Source organism: Acinonyx jubatus, chromosome B1 (genome assembly GCF_027475565.1).
Source record: "Acinonyx jubatus isolate Ajub_Pintada_27869175 chromosome B1, VMU_Ajub_asm_v1.0, whole genome shotgun sequence".
Taxonomy (NCBI): Eukaryota; Metazoa; Chordata; class Mammalia; order Carnivora; family Felidae; genus Acinonyx; species Acinonyx jubatus.
The window spans coordinates 119414404-119436470 of record NC_069382.1 but is presented as its reverse complement, the minus strand read 5'-3'; the positions used below and the strand labels follow the sequence as shown (position 1 = coordinate 119436470).

General features: G+C 38.7%; 1 protein-coding gene, 1 long non-coding RNA gene and 1 pseudogene across 2 annotated transcripts; 1 reads left to right on the top strand and 2 right to left on the bottom strand.

Annotated features, from left to right (window-relative positions):
* Positions 1–2525: 2525 nt before the first annotated feature.
* On the bottom strand, positions 2526–20342 carry LAMTOR3 (late endosomal/lysosomal adaptor, MAPK and MTOR activator 3). Its single transcript, XM_015069097.3, has 7 exons — positions 20213–20342; positions 19849–19894; positions 16743–16777; positions 10297–10355; positions 8566–8699; positions 6170–6233; positions 2526–3390 (listed from the first exon to the last, which is right to left on the bottom strand). Exons 2-7 carry the CDS (start codon positions 19855–19857, stop codon positions 3317–3319), a joined length of 375 nt encoding a protein of 124 aa, XP_014924583.1. The 5' UTR covers positions 19858–19894; positions 20213–20342; the 3' UTR covers positions 2526–3316.
* LOC113600988 (uncharacterized) lies at positions 17119–17295 on the bottom strand (annotated as a pseudogene).
* Positions 19404–21485, top strand: LOC106972163 (uncharacterized). Its single transcript, XR_001429813.3, has 2 exons — positions 19404–21145; positions 21325–21485. It is a non-coding gene; the product is annotated as an uncharacterized LOC106972163 (long non-coding RNA).
* The last annotated feature ends 582 nt before the right edge of the window (positions 21486–22067 follow it).

Genomic DNA, 22067 nt, shown 5'->3' with positions numbered 1-22067 from the left:
CATGTATTTTTCTTCTTACATATAAACTGCAGCATACCATGCAATCTCACACCATGCTTTTGTCACTGAACGTCATGTCGTGGATTTCTCAGTAACTAAAGAACTGCTCCATTCTTTTTTTCATTGGGCAAATGTAGTCATTAATGTAACCAATCCTCTACAATTAGGGTGACCAAGTAATTTCTTACCTAAAGTGGGACACTTGACAGATGAAAGGAGCGTTAATAATTACACCAAAACCAGCAGGTATAACTGGTATGTTAAGCCCAGAACATAGGATCACCCTGTCTATGAGGAGTCATTCAGGTTGTTTCCAATCCTTTGTCATTACCAAGGTGCAATGAATACACTTATATAATCTTGCACATGCGCCTTTTGTATCAGTAGAAATTTCTAGAAATGGAATTGCTGGGTGGGAGGACAATTTCTTCTAATCAACTTGACTGGTCACAGGGTGCTCAAATTAAACATTTCGTGTCTTCGAGGATGTTTCCATACCACTCCATCTGTGGACTAAGTGGATTGCCCTCTGCAGTGAGGGTGGGGTTCAACCAACTCATGGAGAGTCTGAATAAAACAAAAGCTGGAGAAAGGAGGAATTTGCCCCTTTGTTTGCCTCACCCATGAGTTGGGACATCTTATCTTCTGCCCTCAGTGGATTTACACCAGTGGCTCCCCCTGGTTCTCTAGCTTGCAGATCATGGTACTTCTCGGCTTCTAGAATTATGAAAGGCAATTCCTCATAATAAGTCTTTTATATTTGTTTAAAAGTCATAATACATACTTATAATAAAAGGTATATATCCTACTGGTTCTGTTTCTCTGGAGAATCCTAATAAACTAGGCCAAAGGTTATGTGCATTTGGAAGTTTGACAGATTACCAAAAAGTCCTATAACCTAGTGGGTTGAGTGTTGGAATCTTGATTTCGCCTCAGGTCACGATCTCACAGTTGTGAGATCACCAAGCCCTGTGTCAGACTCTGTGCTGAGCTTGTAACCTCTCTCTCCCTCTTTGCCCCTCCCCTGGCTCATGTGCTCTCAAATATTTTCTTTTAAATTGCCTGTCCTACTTACTGAGTAATCCTTTTCCCACGGACTTATGTCAAATTCATAATGTTTTAAGTTCTCGTATGTACGTACTGAAGTCTGTTTCTGGGTTAGTTTGTTCCATTGATCTGTCTAAAGTACACCTAATTGAGTTTATACTACTATTTTTTTTTTTTTTTTACATTTATTTATTTTTGAGACAGAGACAGAGCATGAACGGGGGACGGGCAGAGAGAGAGGGAGACACAGAATCGGAAGCAGGATCCAGGCTCTGAGCCATCAGCCCAGAGCCTGATGCGGGGCTCGAACTCACGGACCGCGAGATCGTGACCTGAGCTGAAGTCGGACGCTCAACCGACTGAGCCAACCAGGCGCCCCTATACTACCTTTTAAAAACAGTTTAGCATCACATTACCTTTTCAAACATTTCTTAGTGATTTTCACTTTTCTAGAACAATTTATCTATCTTCTTCAAACAAATTTTAATAGTAGTAGCAGTCATCATGCAAAGGTTAGAAATAGCTCCATTTATTATTACAGTTTCCTTTCCTGGGATTTTTAGGTATATAATTATTATTACCTGAAATTAAAAGTTCTGGCTACCTCATTTATAATCGACCGTCTTCTTGTTTAAGCATCATTGCATTAGCAACAATCTCCTGGACACTATTAAACAATAGTCCAGATGATGGGAATTCTAGATTTTAATGGGTGCATCTAATGCTTTACTAGGTTTTCTTAACTATTTATAGCTTCCTGCAGGTAAAACTTACCCTCCTGCTTACTTCCACATAAATGCTGTTGCTCAAGTCCCATTTAAATTCCCCCCTTCTGGGTTTCTACAGCCTCCCGTATAGCTTCATGACAGCTCTTCCTGTACGTACCTGTTTGTATTTACTGAGCTTTTAAGTTCTTCAAAGGAAGGTACCACAATTTAGTTTCATATTTGTACAGAAAGAGGAACGGAGGGAGGGAGGGAGGAAGAAATAGGAGGGAAGGAGGGGGACAGGAAGAAGGAGCAAGCAGCCAGTGTCTGGCTGACCATTCACTGCACAACCCGAGGGAGAGTATTCACACACTCCACGTGCAAGGCACCCCTGGAGCACAGAAATATGAATCGTATTCCTTAGAATGCCGCAGCGTGGCAGCTCTGGGAAACGCTGCACAGTAACTGGTGCTCGATGTGTGTGAACTGAACTCTGATTGTCAAAGAACCTACCTAGAAAGGAACTACCAACTCTGAATGATGAACTGCATTCCTGAATATACATGGCTTATTCCAGAACCAAGATACTTCTTTTGTAGAGATTAAATTAGGCTCATGAATACAGTGTACTTTCCAATTGACATTATATGGTGCGGAAAACAGTCTCCAAACCGATGTCTGTAAGAAACACTCACTACTTATTCATGTAGTTGAAAGAGTGCATTCGGTGAACTATATTCTTAAAGAAACCTATTTAGTGCTCAAACTATATACTTTAAAAAATACTATTTTATTTATACTCATGTATGAAAAAAAGTGGCTGCACTACCATGTTTACATACACACCAATACTGGAAACAATTCAATAATGAATCACTTTTAAATTTTATAAAGAACACACAAACATTAAAACACTGATTGGTTATAGAAAGCAGAGTGGAGAAAAAAAAACATTAGCTATCATTTTCATTTTCATTAAAGAGCAGCACCCTCTGAGAAGAATCAAATCAGTTAGTAATATTAATCTATACTGCAAAATAATATATACATAGAAAAGTTAGTGATTGTACAGATTTTATTACTTTTACTAAGCCATTTTATCTTCCTCACACTCAATGCAAAGAAATAAAACAATATAAAGAAAAATATGTCCTCATTATTATTCACAATAAAAAGGGTCTGCTTCATTCTGCAGGCCTGGGCATATTATACAATAGGGAGCACTTAATGGCTCCAGTGGATCAAAGTACCATTTTGATTCTGACCCAATGAATAGAATCTCATGCATATCTGGTGACTGGACTAACTCCATGGGAGCTGTGATGTACTGAACCATTTCTGTGCTATCCCCAGATCTCACTAAATTAAGACCCTACACAAGAAAAGATAACAATCAATCTGTCCATAAATTGTATCTATAGGCTCTTTCTTTAGTGGAAGAAGGTGGGAGAGGGGCCCTTTCTTGAGTATATGGATATAAGTATTGTTGTGTCTAAAGATTGCTGGATTGATACTGTGTCTGTTATAATGAAAATCAGGTGTACATCAAAACCACTGCCAGATTAAGAAACTTCCACAACTTGTCTCAATTCTTCGAATAATGGAGCAAGTTCCTTTTCTAGGCTGACAATGAGTCCTAAAACAAAGATTAAAAAAATTAGAACATCAGAAAAATATTCCTGAAAGTCTTTGACTTAAATTTCCTGTCAAAATTTAGTTACCAAAAAACAAACAAGATCTAGTTTAATCCCCATAACTAAAGCAAAATATTGTAATTCTAAATGATCAAAACCCCATATTAAGAAGTTTATTTTCATCATTAAAGTAAATAAACAAAAAATATTTTTATGTATAAGATATAAAATGAACTATATGTACTGTAACTCCATTACAGTTTTGAAAGGAAAACTTTAATTTATACTTTACTATTTCAAAATCTGTACAGATTCAGGAATGATACAAGATTTTTACTTAAAAAGCTACACTTTTTTCCTGAACAAATTTTAATGGACTTTTTATCAAAATATAGGTAGACTGCTTCAAACTTAAGCAAAAAAAAGAATTAGAAATTTATTTTATAAATTCAGCAAAGCTAAAGCATAAATGGGTAAGTCAAGTGAAAAAATGAATTTTAAAGACAAATGGTATAAGGAGAAAACATACACTTCCATGTTTAAAATTTAGTGATGAATCTGGGAGACAAAGTAGTCTAGAAATTAAGTAGCTTCTCCTTAGTTTACCAGAGTGAAAAGCTATGTATCTTATACTGCTTGTTTTATGCTCAAAAATCTTCCTCTATTTTGCAGAGTATTAAAAACATCTGAGATTCTAAGCTCAGTCAATTGAGCATCAGGCTCTTGGTTTTGGCTCAGGTCATGATCCCAAAGTTGTGGGACAGAGCCCTGCACTGGCAGAGCCTGCTTGAGATTCTCTCTCCTCCTCTCTCTGTGCCCCTACCCCACGCTCTCTTTCTCTCTAAAATAATATTGACAAGAAAAAAAATAAAAATAAAAGCATCTGTGGGGCGCCTGGGTGGCTCAGTTGGTTGAGCATCCAACTTCAGCTCGGGTCATGATCTTGCAGTTCGTGTATTCGAGTCCCACGTCAGGCTCTGTATTGACAGAACCTGGAGCCTGTTTCACATTGTCTCCCTCTCTCTCTGCTCATCCCCTGCTCATGTACTCTCTCTCTCTCTCAAAAATAAGCAAACATTAAAAAATAAAATAAAAGCATCTGGGATTCTCAAAAAATGTTCTAGGGACTAAAATATATTTCTGTACATTATCAAAATTTGTAAGTGATGACTTAGTACATGATGGTGATTTATCACAACTGAGGTTTAATATATTTAAAATATCGACACCACTACCATCCTATATAATTTACAAAGTGTTTTCACATATAGCATTCTACGCCTTCAAAACATTTGGAAATGGAAGAGACATTCTAGATCATCCAATCTTAACCCCTCACTTTAAGATGAGGAATGTAAAGACAGGTTTCAGTGACACAGCTGGAAATAGAACTTGCTCAAACAACTTGGAAATATAACAACTATTTGTATTTGCTCAAATAACAGTTCTAAAAAGCAGTCAAATCTAAAGGAGACAATACTAAAAAAAAAATCCCACTTTACCCAAAAATGAGTTAATAAATTACAGAATACAATCATTATTTTATACATAAATGCCCAGTGAAGGCTACTGGATATAATGGGATCTTACGATCTACTATAAAATGTACAGCTTCCTAGTATTTGTTCTCTAATTCTTCAACCTTCACAAAGAACACATATATGTTCATCCTAGTCACGCTCTTTAAATTCTCAATCATAATTAAATATGCTATGATTCCACTCATACGTGGAATTTAAGAAACAAAACAGACGAACATAGAGGAAAGGAAGGAAAAATAAAGTAAGATAAAAACAGAGAGGGAGGCAAACCATGAGAGACTCTTAAATAAAGAGAACAAACTGAGGGTGGCTGGAGGGGTAAAGGGGGAGGGGATGGGCTAAATGGGTGACGGGCATGAAGGAGGGCACTTGTGGGGATGAGTACTGGGTGCTATATATAAGTGACGAATCACTAAATTCTATGTCTGAAATCATTATTACACTATATGTTAACTAACTTGTATTTAAATAAAATTAAAAAAAATCTATGAATAATATTGGAATAGAAATAAAGAAAGCATATACTTACAAAAAAAAATTCTCAATCACATTAATCTTGCCCACTATTGTTCAAGATTTTACAAACTCTAATAGATTGGTCTACATGGAATTGAACTCATCTCTGACCATTTTATTATGTATTTTGTTTGGTTATCTTCACCATTCATTCTCTTTTTGTTTTAGGCTGTTTTAATGTGAACAAGATGTTGCATTCAAGAGGTGAAGATAATGTTTAATTTTCCTTTTTATCTTATAGAATTACTTACCCATACAATTTCTCATCTGAACTAGAAAATAACCCCATAAGACAGTTAAAGCAGATATCAGCTCCATTACACAACTAGAGTAAACAGAATCCAGAAAGGTTACTTTTCTGGAGATCAAGGAACAGACAGTGGAGCTGGGCCACGAATTCATGTTTTCTGATTCTAAATCTACTATTCTTATCATGTTAGACTGCTCAGATAAGGTGTTTTAAGAAATTAAAAGCTAAGCTGGGTGGCTTAGTCGGCTGAGCGTCCAACTTCGGCTCAGGTCATGATCTTGTGGTCCATGAGTTCGAGCCCTGCATTGGGCTCTGTGCTGACAGTTCAGAGCCTGGAACCTGCTTCAGAGTCTGTGCCTCCCTGTCTGCCCCTCCCCCACTCATGCTCTGTCTCTCTCTGTCAAAAATAAACATTAAAAAAGATTAAAAAAGAAAAGAAATTAAAAGCTATTATTAATTTAATTTAATACACACCTGTATTGGCATTGCTGCTGGCTATGAAACTCACCACCAAAGGTAAACGATTGAATTGAACCACCTAAAAAGAAAGTAAGCTCTAAATTAAGATGTTATTCAAGGGGCACCTGGGGCTCAGTCAGTTAAGCATCGGACTCATGGTTCGTGAGTTCAAGCCCTGTGTCAGGCTCTCTGCTGTCAGCACAGAACCTGGAGCCTGCTTTGGATTCTGTGTCTCCCTCTCTCCCTCTGCCCCCCTCCCACTTGTGCTCTCTCGCTCTCAAAAATAATTAAATAAACTTAAAAAAAAAAGGATGCTACTCAAACAAGACATTTTAATCTTTCAAAAATTTTTATTTATTTATATTTAACATTTATCCATTTTTAAGAGACAAAGAGAGACAGAGTGTGAGCAGGGGAGGGACAGAGACAGAGAGGGAGACACAGAATCCGAAGCAGGCTCCAGGCTCCGAGCCGTCAGCACAGAGCCCGATGCGGGGCTCAAACTCACGGACCGCGAGACCATGACCTGAGCTGAAGTCAATTGCTTAACTGACTGAGCCACCCAGCCACCCAGGAGTCCCTGATCTTTGTGATGGATTCAACTGAGGTATTTATTTAATGACAGTATAAATAAATATACACTTCATGACAGTATATATGCATATTTTATATGATTATTTTGTTTAACCTCATTTTTTAAATTACCTGACCAATTACTATTTTTTTTTATTTAATTTTTTAAATGTTTTTTTATTTATTTTTGAGACAGAGAGAGACAGAGCATGAGCAGGGAGGGGCAGAGAGAGAGGGAGACACAGAATCCGAAACAGGCTCCAGGCTCTGAGCTGTCAGCACAGAGCCTGACGCGAGGCCTGAAGTCATGAACTGTGAGATCATGACCTGAGCTGAAGTTGACCGCTTAACCGACTGAGCCACCCAGGCGACCATCTTTCAAAAATTTTTAAATGACCAATGTATAAGATACTATGTAACATCATGTAATATGAAAGAGCTAAAAACAAGTATTTCCATAAAAGACTTCCGATTATCTCTGAGAGATATTAATATTACTTAGCCTAAGTCTTTCAAGTGGGACTGTGTCATCCTCACCGGTCTTTAAACACCCAGCAGCATGTCAATTATTACATAACAGGGGCTCCACAAATATCTGATAATTAAACGGCTAAATAAAGTCAGTACTTCTCACTTAAGTAGTTATACTATCAAGATTTTTCTGCTTCCTGTGTACCACTATTAATTTAAATTAAATTTTTTTTTTTACATTTATTTATTTTTGAGAAACAGAGTGAGACAAAGTGTGAGCGGGGGAGGGGCAGAGAGAGAAGGAGACACAGAATCTGAAGCAGGGTCCAGGCTCTGAGCTGTCAGCCAGACGCGGGGCTCCAACCCACAAACTGTAAGATCATGACCTGAGCCGAAGTCGGACGCTCAACCGACTGAGCCCCCCAGGTGCCCCTAATTTAAACTAACTTAAGTTTAAATCGACTATTGTTTAAAAAAAACTTAGTTTCTGGGCGCCTGGGATACTCAGTCGGTTGGTTAAACATCTGACTTCAGCTCAGGTCCTGATCTCTTGGTTCGTGAGCTCAAGCCACACTTTAGGAGCCCCGCTTCTCTCTCTCTCAGTGCCCCTTGTGGGATTCTCTCTGCCCCTCACTCACTTGAGCATGCGCGTGCGTGCACTCTGTCTCTCTCTCTCAAGACAAAACAGAACACCAAAAAAACCCCCCTAAAATTAGCTTTAACCTAATCCTTATCGGTGAAATTAAAGGTCAAAAGGGTTGGTCGTCTTTTGCCCATTACACATTAAAATATGTTAACTTCTAAAATAAAAAATATCACTTGTGTAACATCAAGCAGCACATGAATCATACCCTGGGAAACTCTGCTCTAAAGGAGAAGCTACTAATTTACTCTAAAGAAGAAAACGCAGCCAGAGATCAAGAGGTATGTAGCAACTAAATTCTTTCCTAATAACCTCACATATTATATATACATATTCCAAATCAAATGAAGGAATTAGCAGCAGTTAACAAATAACTTACCATGTGACCAAAAAAGGAAAATTTTTTATCTGTCACAATAACACAAAAAGTATGTCATTTGAAAAATCATATTTGTTAAGCTAAGGGCACCATCTACTGGAGGTAACAGTGGCCTGACTTCCTTTTTTAGGATAATGTACTTTATTAATAAAAGTTTTAATTACTTTTCCATATTAATTAATTCCTGATGTAAAATGTAAAGAAAACTACTACAATTCAACATAACCAATTTGAAGGCTAATGGCATCCATTTCAAAACTAAAATTTAGAGTAACATAAGCTATTTTATATAAAAGACATAATAATAGTTGAAAGCAGCAAGCCATTCAATAATTATGAACCTACCTGGTAGGTGTTATAGTAACAGATGATACTTTTATTTTTTGAAAGTCCAAGTTTGCTCCCTTGATCTGTTGCCAGGGCAAAAGTAGATAAGAAACCAGGTCTCAAAGCATGTTCTGGAGCATTATCATTGGCCACTGGAAATACAAATGATTTACATAAAAATTACGCAGTGGACAGGATACAGAGAAGTTCACTGCACTTTGTTTTTTTAAACATAAATCAGTAAAAATATCAAGCACAAGGGCTTTTATGCTTCACAATATTGAAAATCCTATCACTAATCGGGTCTTACAATTTAGGCGAGATAAGGTCAGAAATTGAGTGACCAATAGCTAAAGGCAGAAATGCTGATTCTCGCAAGTTTTTTTAAAGAATACTAAAAACGTCTATATTTTCTTAATTTCTACTCTAAAATACAGATTAATCAGTATGTTTACTAATAAACTGGATATTCTGGCTAACCAAGAGCCAAGCTGGAATAGTCAAAAAAGCTTCAAAAAAAATCTTTGCTTTCATAAAACCCATAGCAGTATCACTTATAGATATTGACAATTTTGCAGCTGGTCATCGGTTTCAAGTTTCTTTCATTCATTTAAAGGCCTGAATGAAGTCAGTTGTACCAGTAAGTTCAGAGCTTAAGGCTTTAACACAGAGATCCTAAGAAAGAACACGAGAGCTGGAAAATCCGAGATTATTTTGATTTCGTTTAAAGCTCTTGCTACAGAACTGAGTAAAGAAACAGGCAGGTGCCTTATTTGCCCATGACCCCTATGTTTTATGGTGGGTTAGAAAGCACACTGACCCACACATCAGAAGATAATGGGTTCTATTATTATCTTCTCACTGACTCATGTGCAACTTTGCCCTTGACCATCTTTGTTTACAAAACAAAAGAACTAAAATTAGGTGATTTTTAAAATTTCTTTCTAAAGTCTAAAATTATCTGACATATATAATAACCTCGGGTGGAAAATAAATTGCAAACAATATACAGAACATTATTTAATCTTTCTTTGGTAAGGCTATTATAGCATCCCTATAAACTATGACCATCCATCTGATAAGAAAGAAGTAGTAAAAATAGTCTTAATACATACTGACTCAGTGACATCATATATACTTTTTTAAAAAGCTGAAAAATAGGCAAAACATTTGCTGTTTTTGTTGTTGTTGTTGTTGTTGTTAACAAGCTCTTCCTTAGGTGAACAAGTCTTGTTAAAGTCTGGTTAAATAACATAATTGTGAAGGTAAAAGTTTAAACAATATTTTATTTCCAGTAAAAAGGCAGAAAATCCACAAAGAGTAAACAAAACAATCAATGTATGTTGATTCAAATGTATGAAGTTTATCCCCAAACCACTAGCAACACTGATTAAAAAGTGTTGGGGGTAGTGTGTACGTATAATATATCCCGCTGCATATGTGCACGGTCTCAGCACTTACATTTACCAATGGTTTACATTATACTACAAATGTCTTCAAGAAAAAACTGGGCTTGTGATAAACCCATGCTTAAACTCTGGATGGTAACACAATATATTCAACATGTAGTTAAGTCATAAGCTCCAACCCAGCCTTCAGCATTCCAAAGCAAACATTTCCGCCCCCCAACCAAGACCATCTCCTGAAAGTATTGCAATAGCTTTTCTATGCTTGCCTTCTGCACTACTGAGACATAAATACGTTTTTACTCAAAAGCAAATGTGACACTGGTGGGGTGCACAGTTTTACCTTTAATAACAGGCACTCCATCTCTATCTGACACAACGATAGCATGGAGCCCTTCAACACTAGAAACAAAAAAAAAAAGAAGTTAAAATATTATGAAACATTTCATCTTCTCAAAACATGTACCTCAAAGTCATTATGGGGATTTTCATGTATATTTCTGAAAAACTATGTAAACTCCGTTATTGATCTCATAAGCACCTATACATCTGAATAAGAGTACTGAATAAATTGAATGACAGTATTACTGACATGCTTATAATCTTAAAACTTTATGTAATTTACTGATAAAGATCTAAAACAACGTAACTCTCCGTTAAAATTGCTAATTATCCTTTCACTGTTTATGAAAGTATGACGGCGTTTATCAGGAGTAGTGGCTACAGTGACAAAAAGACAGATTTTTCTCTTTCTCTCCCTCAATATCAAGTGCCTAGTATTTGGGGCACTTGATATTTATGATACCATGATACAGAAATAGTCACTGCTTTCACAAAGCTTACAGTCTAGGAGGGAGACTGTCAATCAAATAATCTCATGCTAACAAATGTTAAACGACAATGGTATCAAGTGCCATTAAGATATCTGTGGGGTATGAGAGTCTATAAAAGGTGGGTTGATTAGGCAAGTGGGTCAGGGAAGGCTTCCCTGAGACAGGTGATTGAGCTGAGATGTTAAGGCACTAGTCGAGAGATGAGGGGCAGAAAGCTCATCATTCAGGCTGAAGGAACAGGATGGAAACAATGAAGATCACATAGAAATCTTTTCAGCTATGCCTACATAAGAAACAGTGGAGAAATGGTCCAGACTATAACCATACAGTCCAGTCTAGGCTCTTCTACATTTACTATTCGTGCTACTCGGGGACAGCTATGAAACCTCTGTGAGCCTCCATTAACAATATGAAAATGGGAATAACTGTACTTATTTGGCTCTCATAAAATTTAATAAAACCATGCATGTAAAGTAGAAGCTAGTACATAGTTAACATTCAAAAATATTATTATCAATTAACATCAGAGTGTCATTTGTGCACACTGACAATTTATTACTGTAGTTTAAGTAATAAATCATTAGAGAATTCCTAGAGCACAAAACTAAAGTGTTAAAAATTAAAATGGGAAAACATTCTCCAACTTTTAGCCCTATACCTATCTTATAATATCCACAGACTGCTACTCAGAAATGTTCAGTGCTCCTACTATAATCCACATTATCCATTCCTTATTGTGTTAACCTTAATGTTTTAACTTAGAAATGAGAAATATTTGTATTAAGATACTGAAATTAAATTTTTTGATGTTTATTTTTGACAGAGAGTGAGAAAGAGAGAGCACAAGTGGGGAAGGGCAGACAGAGAGGGACACAGAATCTGAAGCAAGCTCCAGGCTCTGAGCTGTTCACGCAGAGCCTGACATAGGGCTTGAATTCACACACCATGAGATCATGACCCGAGCTGAAGTTGGATGCTTAACCAACTGAGCCACCCAGGCGCCCCTGAAATTAAATTTTAAAGATCCTACTGGCAAAAACTTTTAAGTCAGAGAAGTGTTACTAAAATTTGAGAAAATGTTATAAATACCACCATTTATGAACCTCATGTTAAAAACAGGAATGATGGAAAAACTGTGTATAAACATTCACTGGTATTATTTTTTTATCATTCAATCCTGAAATTACCTACGGACTAAAATGTGCTCTATGAAGTTAACGTATAAAACAAATTCTTCTTAGTTAAAAACTAAGTTACATAAAAATATATACCACAGATATTTGCACACACAGAAACTAGTCTGTACATTTTTCAATAGCAACATCAGTTGAAATAGGAAAAGGTCGGAAACCTAACTGTCGTCAAGAAGGACAAGTTAAATAAATTATGACACATATACAATGGAATACTCTGCAGCCATTCAGAACAAAGAAACAGCTCTTTAAATGTACCGGGAAGGACTGAACTCAAAGGTACATCGTTAAATGAAAAAACAGTTTTAAACAGTGTATACAGGAAGCAACAAATTATGTTAATGACACGTGTATGTATATGTTTGCAATACACTGAATGTTTGTGTCACCCCCAAAATTCACATGTTGAAACTCTATTCCCAGTGTGATGGTATTTGGAGATGGGGCTTTTGGGAGGTAGTCAGGCCACGGAGCTGGAACTCTCATAAATGGGAAGAGTGCTCTTATTGAAGGCTAGAGAGCTAGCTTGTCCTTCTACCACGTGAAGATATGGGAAGTCTGCAATCTGCAACTCAGGAAAGGGCCTTCACCAGAATCCAACCATGCTGGCACCTTAATCTTGGACTTCCAGGCTCCAGAACCATGAGAAATAAATTTTGGTTATTTACAGGAAATCCAATCTATGTGGTATTTTGTTATAACAGCCTCAACTAAGACCTCTGTGTATGTGTAAATATGTATGTGCTTATATGTACGTTTGTTTGCAGGTGCATAAAGTATCTCTGAAGGTGATGGGTGGCTCTGAGAGGGTTAATTGTGTAGCTGGGGGGCAGGTGTAGGAAACTTCTCACTATGTCCTCCAGTTAACTTTCGAATCTTGAACTTTATGAATATATTGTCTACTCAAAAAATAAGCAAATTAAAAGCATGTAAAGAGAACTACAAAACAATGTTTAGAAGTATCTGTGTCATCATAGGTAGTTTCTTTTTTTTTCTTAAATATTTATTTATTTTTGACAGAGAGAGTGCAAGCGTGCATGAGTGGGGGAGAGCCAGAGGATCTACAGCAGAATTCTGCCCTGACAGCAGAGAGCCCTATGTGGAGCTGTGAGGTCATGACCTGAGCTAAAGTCCAAGGCTTAACTGACTGAGCCACCCAGGCACCCCCACCACAGGTGGTTTCTTTTCTCCTATTTTCAAGGTAATTAACTTACATGCCAACTAATGCAACAAAAGAGGAAGCAGAAATAAAATGACTTTCTTTTTAATGGATTTTAAATTCACAGAGATAATGCCCAACAGAGTAGAAAAATTTCTCACACACTTAAAATACTCAAAGAAATCAGGTTACAAATATAAAAGGTGTTTCCAATTGTACACATAGTGAACAAAGAATAACATGAATAGACTTTAGCAATAGTCGAAAATAAGTATGATGCATTAATAGGCACACTACACTTCTAAAAAATTTTTTTTAACGTTTATTTATTATTGAGAGACAGAGAGAGTCAGAGCACAAGCGGGGGGGGGGGGGGGGGGGGCGGAGAGAGGGGGAGACAGAATCCGAAGCAGGATCCAGGCTCTGAGCTGTCAGCACACAGCCTGACACTGGGCTTGAAGTCACAAACCAGGAGATCATGACCTGAGCCAAAGTCGGACGCCTAACCGACTGACCCACCCAGGTGGCCCAGGCACACTACACTTCTCGAAGGACTTAATTATGAAATATTCTGCAGACATCTAAACCTTAATCAAACATTTTTACTCCAAAAAACGAAATGTTGCATTAGTAACCAAACATCATACTTTGTTTTATTCATATAATAATGAAACATTTGGTTATTTTAAAACACAAAGTTGTGATTATCATAAAGCCTGAGCCTGCTTTGGGTCACAATTAGACTTTTAAAATATAAATTCAAGAACTATATTTAGGAGGGAATTTTAAAATGAATAAAAACATATTCCATTAAGTGCCTTGGTAAACTGGCTCTGGTCATTATGGGGGACAAAACAAAACACACGGTCCCAATCCTTTTCCTTTCACTATAGAAAGATTTTCATTAGACTTTTACAAATGCCCTTTATACAAATACCTACTATGCTTCTGCTCCTATATTGTGTTGCCAGCGTGATACTTCCCCACCCGCCCCCCAGGTCAACTTTAGCATGCTTTCAATATGCTGAACTTCCAACAAAGTAGATACAGACAAGAACAGAAGGCCATTATTTTGTACGGTTTCAGTATGGACACATTTTAGTTACCACAGGTGAATTAACTAACACTATCCCCCTGGGCCAAATTTCAGGGAGTATGGTCTATTAACTGAATAACTGCATAAAGTACAAACCTCACTAACTCTTCACACAAATCACTATGTGAATAACTTTGTAAATAACAGATGCACATTATGTCAGTAACCAGTCCCATCACTTCTTTCAGAGTGTGCTGGTGATTGGTCACTGAACATCTGTTACTCAGTGTATGCAGAGACAGTAGAGCATGGAGTTTTGTGATCTCCCTGTGTCTTCTAAAAATAAAGCATGTGACATTAAAAAGAAATAAAGAAAAAAAAAAAGGGAGTGCCTGGGAGGCTCAATTGGTTAAGTGTCCAAATCTTGGTTTCGGCTCAGGTCATGATCTCACGGTTCGTGGGTTTGAGCCCCACATGGGGCTCTGTGCTGTGCTGACAGCCTGGAGCCTGCTTCAGATTCTGTGTCTCCCTCCTTCTGCCCCTGCCCTGCTCTATGCTGTCAGTGTAGAGCTGCTGGATCTCTCCCTCTCTCTGCCCTCCCCGCTCTTTCTCCCTTAAATAAACTACTTAAAAAAAAGAACTGAAATAGGACTGCTATAAGATGAAATAGCAAAGGGAGGAGAAGTGACAATGCTGGCGGTGAAATTCAAATAGAAAGTACACAGTTCTAGAAGTAACTGGCTGGAAGAATGCTGCCACTTTCATTCTTGTGCGCAAGACGTACAGCCAGAGGAACTTTGTGAAAGTGCACTTACTGACATAAATTAGGAAAGTGGTTGTGATGAAACCGATGAAACTATCCCAGAGGAAGTGACACTGGCAAAAAAAAACTTTGCATAGCATCGATAGTACAAAGGACAAAACTGTTGGCAGCTGATCCAAACTTAGAAAGGAGTGTGCCAATTTGGCAAGGTACAGAAAAGATGCCTGTTCCTTATCTTAAGGTTATACCTTTCATATATTTTAATGTTTATGCAAAGAAGTAAGCGCTATTCAGTGGGGTGGAAGGCGGGGGCGCTTGTGTGGCTAAGTCAGTTAAGCATCTTGACTCTTGGCTTCAGTTCAGGTCATGATTGTCAGTTCGAGCCCCGCATCAGGCTCTCTACTGACTGTGTGGACCTGCTTGGGATTCTCTCTCTCCCTCTCGCTCTCTGCCCTTCCCCCACTTGTACTGTCTCTCTTTCAAAATAAATTTAAAAAAAAACAAGACAAAACAAAACAAAAAAACAACACTGTCTCAGCTTGTATGGTCACTTTTATGGCCCTGCACTATCGTGCAAGGCTAGGACCGCCTGCTAATCATTATGTTGAGAACAGAAGCAGCACCTGTCTTTCTAGTTTGCAAGTGCTGCAAGGAAGAGAGTAAAAATGAACTTAAGTACTGCATTAACATGAAATCAAAGGTAACAATTACTTAACACTTCAATAGTATTGTCTTCCTGAATACAGAAAAATATACATAAATCAAACCCACGAGATAATATCATTAATTTCTACTAGTCTGTAATCACAGTAAAGGCACAATAGACAAATCACAACAAACAATTCAGGCAAAACTCCAAACAAGAGATTTTTTCCTTTTGTTTATCTACTGACAGAAATAATAAACTGGCATCTAAAACTTTTTAAGTTCAAACATTTGGAGAATAAAAAAAGAAGTAACATAAGGATCTCACCACGTATTCTGCTACATTACACCTCAAAGGTTATTTAATTATTCTGGAATGTGAAAATGAGTGTCTTGAGTTATATTCCTCTCTCTTAGGTCCTTATGTATTATTTTACACCGAACTAAATGTGAATTTTAATTCAATTAAAGGGACAAAGTCTGGGGCGCCTGGGTGGCGCAGTCGGTTGAGCGTCCGACTTCAGCCAGGTCACGATCTCACGGTCCGTGAGTTCGAGCGTCGGGCTCTGGGCTGATGGCTCGGAGCCTGGAGCCTGTTTCCGATTCTGTGTCTCCCTCTCTCTCTGCCCCTCCCCCGTTCATGCTCTGTCTCTCTCTGTCCCAAAAATAAATAAAAAACGTTGAAAAAAAAAATTAAAAAAAAAAAAAGGGACAAAGTCCTTTGAATCACAGAAATACCTAAAAGGAAGTTTGCCGGTCTCAACAGAGAGCCTAATTGATAGTGGTACATCAAACGGACTGGGTGCAGGCAAAGGAAAGCCTTGTGACTTTTCCAAGTATGAAGTGCTGCCTACGTCTAGCATTTTCGAGCTACGCCGACTCAGCAAGTAGCTCTTAAAAGTAATACTACAGGAAACCCAAGCTCTCAGGCTTTTTTGCTCCTTAAAATTGCTCTAACTACTTCAAAGCACAATCCATTAAACAGCCCTCTGGCATTCACCTGCAAATTCAAAGGACAGTTCTTGTGCTACCTAGCATTATTTGAAATGGTAAATAATAGCATAATAGGACCATACTATTAGTCTAAAAGAAACAAAACGCTACATAATCAATCATATACTATGCAAAATTTATTTAATATCAAATGAGTAATTTTTTACCTTGGTAATTTTTTATACAGGAATCGCTTCAGGTCCTGAAAGAGAATATAAAATTATCTTATAATAATGTGCCTTGTACCGTTTCTCTAGATACTAAGCTATCCACATTTCCGGTACTTTAAGTCATCATTCATAATCCTTCTTGCTTGTGGGTTTTTTTTTTTCTTTCTGATTTTGACACTAGTTCTATGACTTGGAACAAGTTATCTAACCTTTTTCTCTAAGCCCCAGTTTCATTATTTGTTGAGGAGGGGTAATAATCATGAACCTATGTTGTAAGGCTGTTAAAATTTATTGAGAAGATACATGTAAACTTATAAGCATATCTAGAAAAATACACATATAGTAAATACACATTAGCTGTTAAATTAGATCATACTTTTCATACAATTTTACATCCTGTTGCTATTGTCATGTTCACTTGGAAATATATTATGAACATCTTTCCATGTCCACAGATAAACTTTCTAACATCGCTTTAACAATCCTGGGTAAATTAAGCTGGTAAGAACAGATACTACACTTGATCTTAGCCAAAAGGTCAAGAAGCAGTAACAATCCTGAGTAAATTAACTTCTCTGGAACTCAGTTCCTTTTCATGAGTAAATATAAATAACAACATGTGTCAAGTGTTAAGCATGAAACATAACCAGGAGTAAAGAAATAAAAGATGGGGTGCCTGAGTGACTCAGTCGGTTGAGTGTCCGACTTCCGCTCAGGTCATGATCTCACGGTTCACAGTTCAAGCCCCGGGTCGGGCTCTGTGCTGACAGCTCAGAGCCTGGAGCCTGCTTGAAATTCTGTGTCTCCCTCTCTCTCTGTCCCTCCCCCGCTCATGCTCTATCTCTCAAAAATAAAATAAACATTTAAAAAAAATAAAAAGAAATAAAAGACTGTTTTATTTCCTCTCATTATACCCTCTCACCTGGGGAATTTCACTGACAATCCAGGTATCAGTTATGAGGTCCTCATAAGTAAATCAGGTACCTGTTGTTTTGAAACTCTAATCCCTACTATTCTCTAAACCTGAATGTTCATTTCATGTTATCACCACCATCTTACCTCTGCTCTTATCTTAAACACACACACTAAAACTCCACTCAATGTTTCATGTCAAATCCAGATTTCCTCAATCTCATTTCCACTAACGGCACTACCAAACCCATTATTCAGGTTGAAACACAGAATAATATTTAACCTTAACCTCACCTTTGTCACTTCTAAGTGATTTGTGAAATCAAATGTTTTTAAAATGATCTCGGAGCGCCTGGGTGGCTCAGTTGGTTAAGCGTCTGACTCTTGCTTTCGGCTCAGGTCACAATCTTATGGTTCGTGGATTCAAGTCCCACTTCAGGCTCTGTGCTGACAGCGAGGAGCCTGCTTGGGATTCTCTCTCTCCCCTTCTCTCTGCCCCTCCCCTGCTCACTCTCTGTCTCTCAAATAAATAATAAACTTAAAAAAAAAATTTTTTTTTTAATGATCTCTTCCTCTCCTTTTCAACTGACATTACACTCTAGGTTTATTTTATTATTTATGACTTGCCTCCCAACTGGTATGCTGGTCTCCCATTTCTATCCCACACAGTTCTACACAATGCCAATAACCATATTATTCTCCTCTACTTGGGTTAGAGGTGCTTCCCAGATGATTCCCTGTGCAGCCAAGGTTGAGAACCAACGTCTGAATGGCTCTCCACTGTTTAACAAATTCTGTACAAATTCCTTTAACATTTGAGCCTCTCTACAATACAGTCCACACCTAATTTTACAGTCCTGCTTCCTACCACTCCCTTGTACATATCCTCAGTCCCAAAGTGGACTACTCACAGCTCCTCCACAAACATCTTTCTCTTTCCTATCTCTGAAACTTTGCTTACACTATTCACTCTAATGGTATTCTCTATCAATCTTACTGAAAAAACAAAACAAAACAAAACAAAAAACCCTGCTTCTCATCATTTAGAGCTAATCTCTACCAAATACTTCAAATAAGCTTTCCTGATAAACACAAACGAGATGTAATCCCACTCTCCTTTGAAGTTTCACATTAACAATGTATATACATTTATGATCACTTGCCTACTCTACTTTTTTAATTTTAAAAACCCTTAAGGAATTATACCTTAGTCATCTTTATTTCACCCACAGCCTTTTTCACAACAACCTTTGCAAGGCAACACTCAACAGATATACAGTGATTTGAGTATGCCTGAAGAATAAGGTCTCAAAAACACAATGGGAGACACCCAAAAATGGAGTGATAAAGGCATACAAAGTTCCTAAATACTGAAACACATAATCTTGCAACCTAAAAAGAAAAACCACATTCATAATAATGTTGAATGATCATTCAGTGTTATGTTTAAGAGCATAAACTCTGGAGTCAGACGGCCTGGGTTGGTATCTTGGCCCTACAACTTACCAGCTGTGTAACCTGGGGCAAGTTACTTTATCTTTCTATGTCTCAGCATCCTAATCTAGAACCCAAGGACAATAGTGCCTACTGCACAAAAGTTGTTGCAAGAATTAAATGAGTATATTATATTCAATGTTTAGAAGAATGTCCAGCATGTATGTAAGTAAAATAACAGGATGTAAATTACAGACATAAACATTAGTAGTATTAGTTCCCTGTTGTTTCTAATAACTAGTACAATTAAGTTTCCTAAACTTAGAACTTGGGTTCTATTGCTGTGCCAAAGGGGTATCAGAAATCATCTCAAATTGCTCCAATGAATCTAGAAACATCATGACCACTTACTGGGGGGCGGGGGAGGGGGCGGAGATTCAAGGCAGCAAAACATCATTTACAAATTCAAATGGTATTCAGAGCCTCTCAGGCCCGCAGGCCTGGGGAGTGGGAAGAATACAATTTCCTAAACTTCAGACACCTTAGTGTCTTCGACCCCCATGTGGACAGAAACTCAGGACACCCGCCCCCCCGCAAATCTATTTATAGTAGTTACTCGTTCCAGAGTCTACAGAAAATACTTGGGCGGGGTGGGCTGTAAAAGGAAACATTTCTACTTGGGAAGCTTTACCTCTCCCCACCCAGTAGGCCTCCACCAAACTCCCCACCCTCCCCTTCCTCTTGTGTGGGAACTCACATCCGCCATGATGAACCCCTTTCTCCCGCAGGATCAATCTCCACTCCTGGAAGAGAAACTCCTGGTGATTCTCCCCTCAAGACTGCTTCCCACCTCCGACCTGATAAGCGGAGTCAGCTCCCATCAAAGCCAGGCAAGAACCCCCGGCTCCAGGACCCGCACCAGGCAAGCTGAGCTAAGTCGGGAGTTCCCAAATACCCAGGCGGCAGCCGGGATGCCCTACCTCTCAGCCCACTCCACCCTCTACCCGCCAAGATCTAGGCCCAAAGGAAAGAGGGAGAGGGGTCCTCTCCTTCCCTGGCGTCACACCGCCCGCGCCAGCTGCGGGCCCTGGCTGAATAACGAGCAGAGCGGCTCGAGTTACCTGGTTTGCTGGGTTGCCGTGTTCTCTCAGCTGCAAATTCAGGGACAGCTTCAAAAACAGTCTCCTCCAAAAGCCGTCGTCACATGATTTGTGACCTCTGCCGTGCTCCAGGAAGCACTTCCTACGCCTCCGAGGCCCGATGACACTAGATTTCCGGGTAAGCGCAGTGGCTCCGGAGCGCGCCTGGGGCTTTTGCGTCCGACCCACTCGGCCCCTCCCCGCGCCTCCCCGCCCCGCCCTGCGGGCTGCTCCCTGCGCCTGCGCAGAGCTGGGGGCGTCGGGACCCAAAGTGGTGGAAAAAGCGTCGGTACTAGACCTTTCGGCACTAAAAGCCCCCCAGAAAAATGCGTGCAAGGGGACATTGTTGTGTGGAGAGGGTGCGTAAGTTTCGTTAGTTGTTCCAGGTCTGTTACCTTAAAAACCTTTTCTTGTAGGTGAAAAAATTTGAAGGGGGTGGTGTTTGCACACTGAACAGCAGGCCCGATGACTGTGATTAGAAGTCCCAGGTTAATAGGTTTCTGACCCCAGTGCCCTAATCTGCCTTGGCTTTTCCTGGGTGCCACCCACGTGCTCTTACAAAAGGTCTTGTCTAGATTGAATACAGGAGCTGTGGGCTTTCTGGAGTCCATCAGCAATGCAGACATTGGACAGCCTTCTGCGCCTTTTAAGGATGCCCGTATTATTTTGTTTCGTGTCTTGCTTGTTTGCACATTTAACAAAAACCTACGGTGGGTGGTAAGAAAATGAAGACTGTCAGAACTGGTGGACAACTCATCTTCAACTCCAGTCCCTAAAAGTGGAGTGCAAAAGGAATTAACTCTAGCCCAAGACGTGGTGAAGAGTCGGATGCTTATTTCCTAGTTATTCTTGAGGACGAAATGGCAGACTGCAGAGTTCCCAGATGTTACGGATGACCTCTCCTCATCATTACAGGTGAACTTGACAGTTCCACAGCAACTCACATGGTTGAAGATCACTTCCTTTTTCTTATTTAAACCCTTGGATCTCTTAGCTTCTGGGATTCTGCATCACTTATTTTAGATCCTCACCCACTCTAGTTTCCTCTCTAGATGATGACATGTAAAGCTTGTCTTTGTTTTTTTTCTTTCCAGGTTCCCGAGAATGTGAGTCCTAAGTCTGCACCTTTCGTCAAGAGTTCTAGGTTCAGATTTTCACCTGCTTGTGGGTTGTTGGATATTTCTACATGCATGTCTTATTGTCAGTTCTGACTCAGAAGCTCCAAAAACTTCTCCAATAAACCTTTTTTTCCTAACGTGTGTGTATTGTTTCCATTTTGTTCCTTATGTCAGCTTGTCTTTCCCAATAGTGATTTTTGCATCTACATTTTTTCCAGTTCTTCATTCAAACCCTTACTTTCTTTAGCAAGACTATATTAATAACCACCTAATAATAGCCAGATAAACCTTCCCAAAACAATGTATATTACTGCTGCTCAAAAAACCTGTATTGATGTACCACTGCAGACAATGATAAAGTTGACAGTCTTTAATCTGACACAAACATACTCTCTTTTACTTCTGAATGCATTCTAATGTGAGTCCTATACTCCAGCAAAATTATTACCCCGTCCTTCCATCACTGGTTATTATTTCTCCACACTGGTTTTGAGGGTCCTTTAATCTCAAATGCTTGTTTCTCTTGTAGGGGAGGAAAAACTTACCTTCTACCTCTTAGGTGCTATGGCTGGGTGCAAAACTGATTAACAGATGAAAAACATAACACATTTAATTAATAGCTTTATGTTTATATGGGAGTATTCAAAAGGAAATGAAGATCCAAAGAAGCCATTAGGCCCAAATTTTATATACCTTTTTATATAAAGAGCAATAAATTG

What these genes read in the sequence shown, in the direction of transcription:
- LAMTOR3 (XM_015069097.3), bottom strand. An exon ending in CTGTATAAAAAATTACCAAG is followed by an intron (nt 10,356 to 16,742) that starts GTAAAAAATTAC and finishes TTTTGTTTCTAG; the next exon opens with TGTTGAAGGGCTCCATGCTA. An exon ending in TGGAGTGCCTGTTATTAAAG is followed by an intron (nt 8,700 to 10,296) that starts GTAAAACTGTGC and finishes TTGTATTTCCAG; the next exon opens with TGGCCAATGATAATGCTCCA.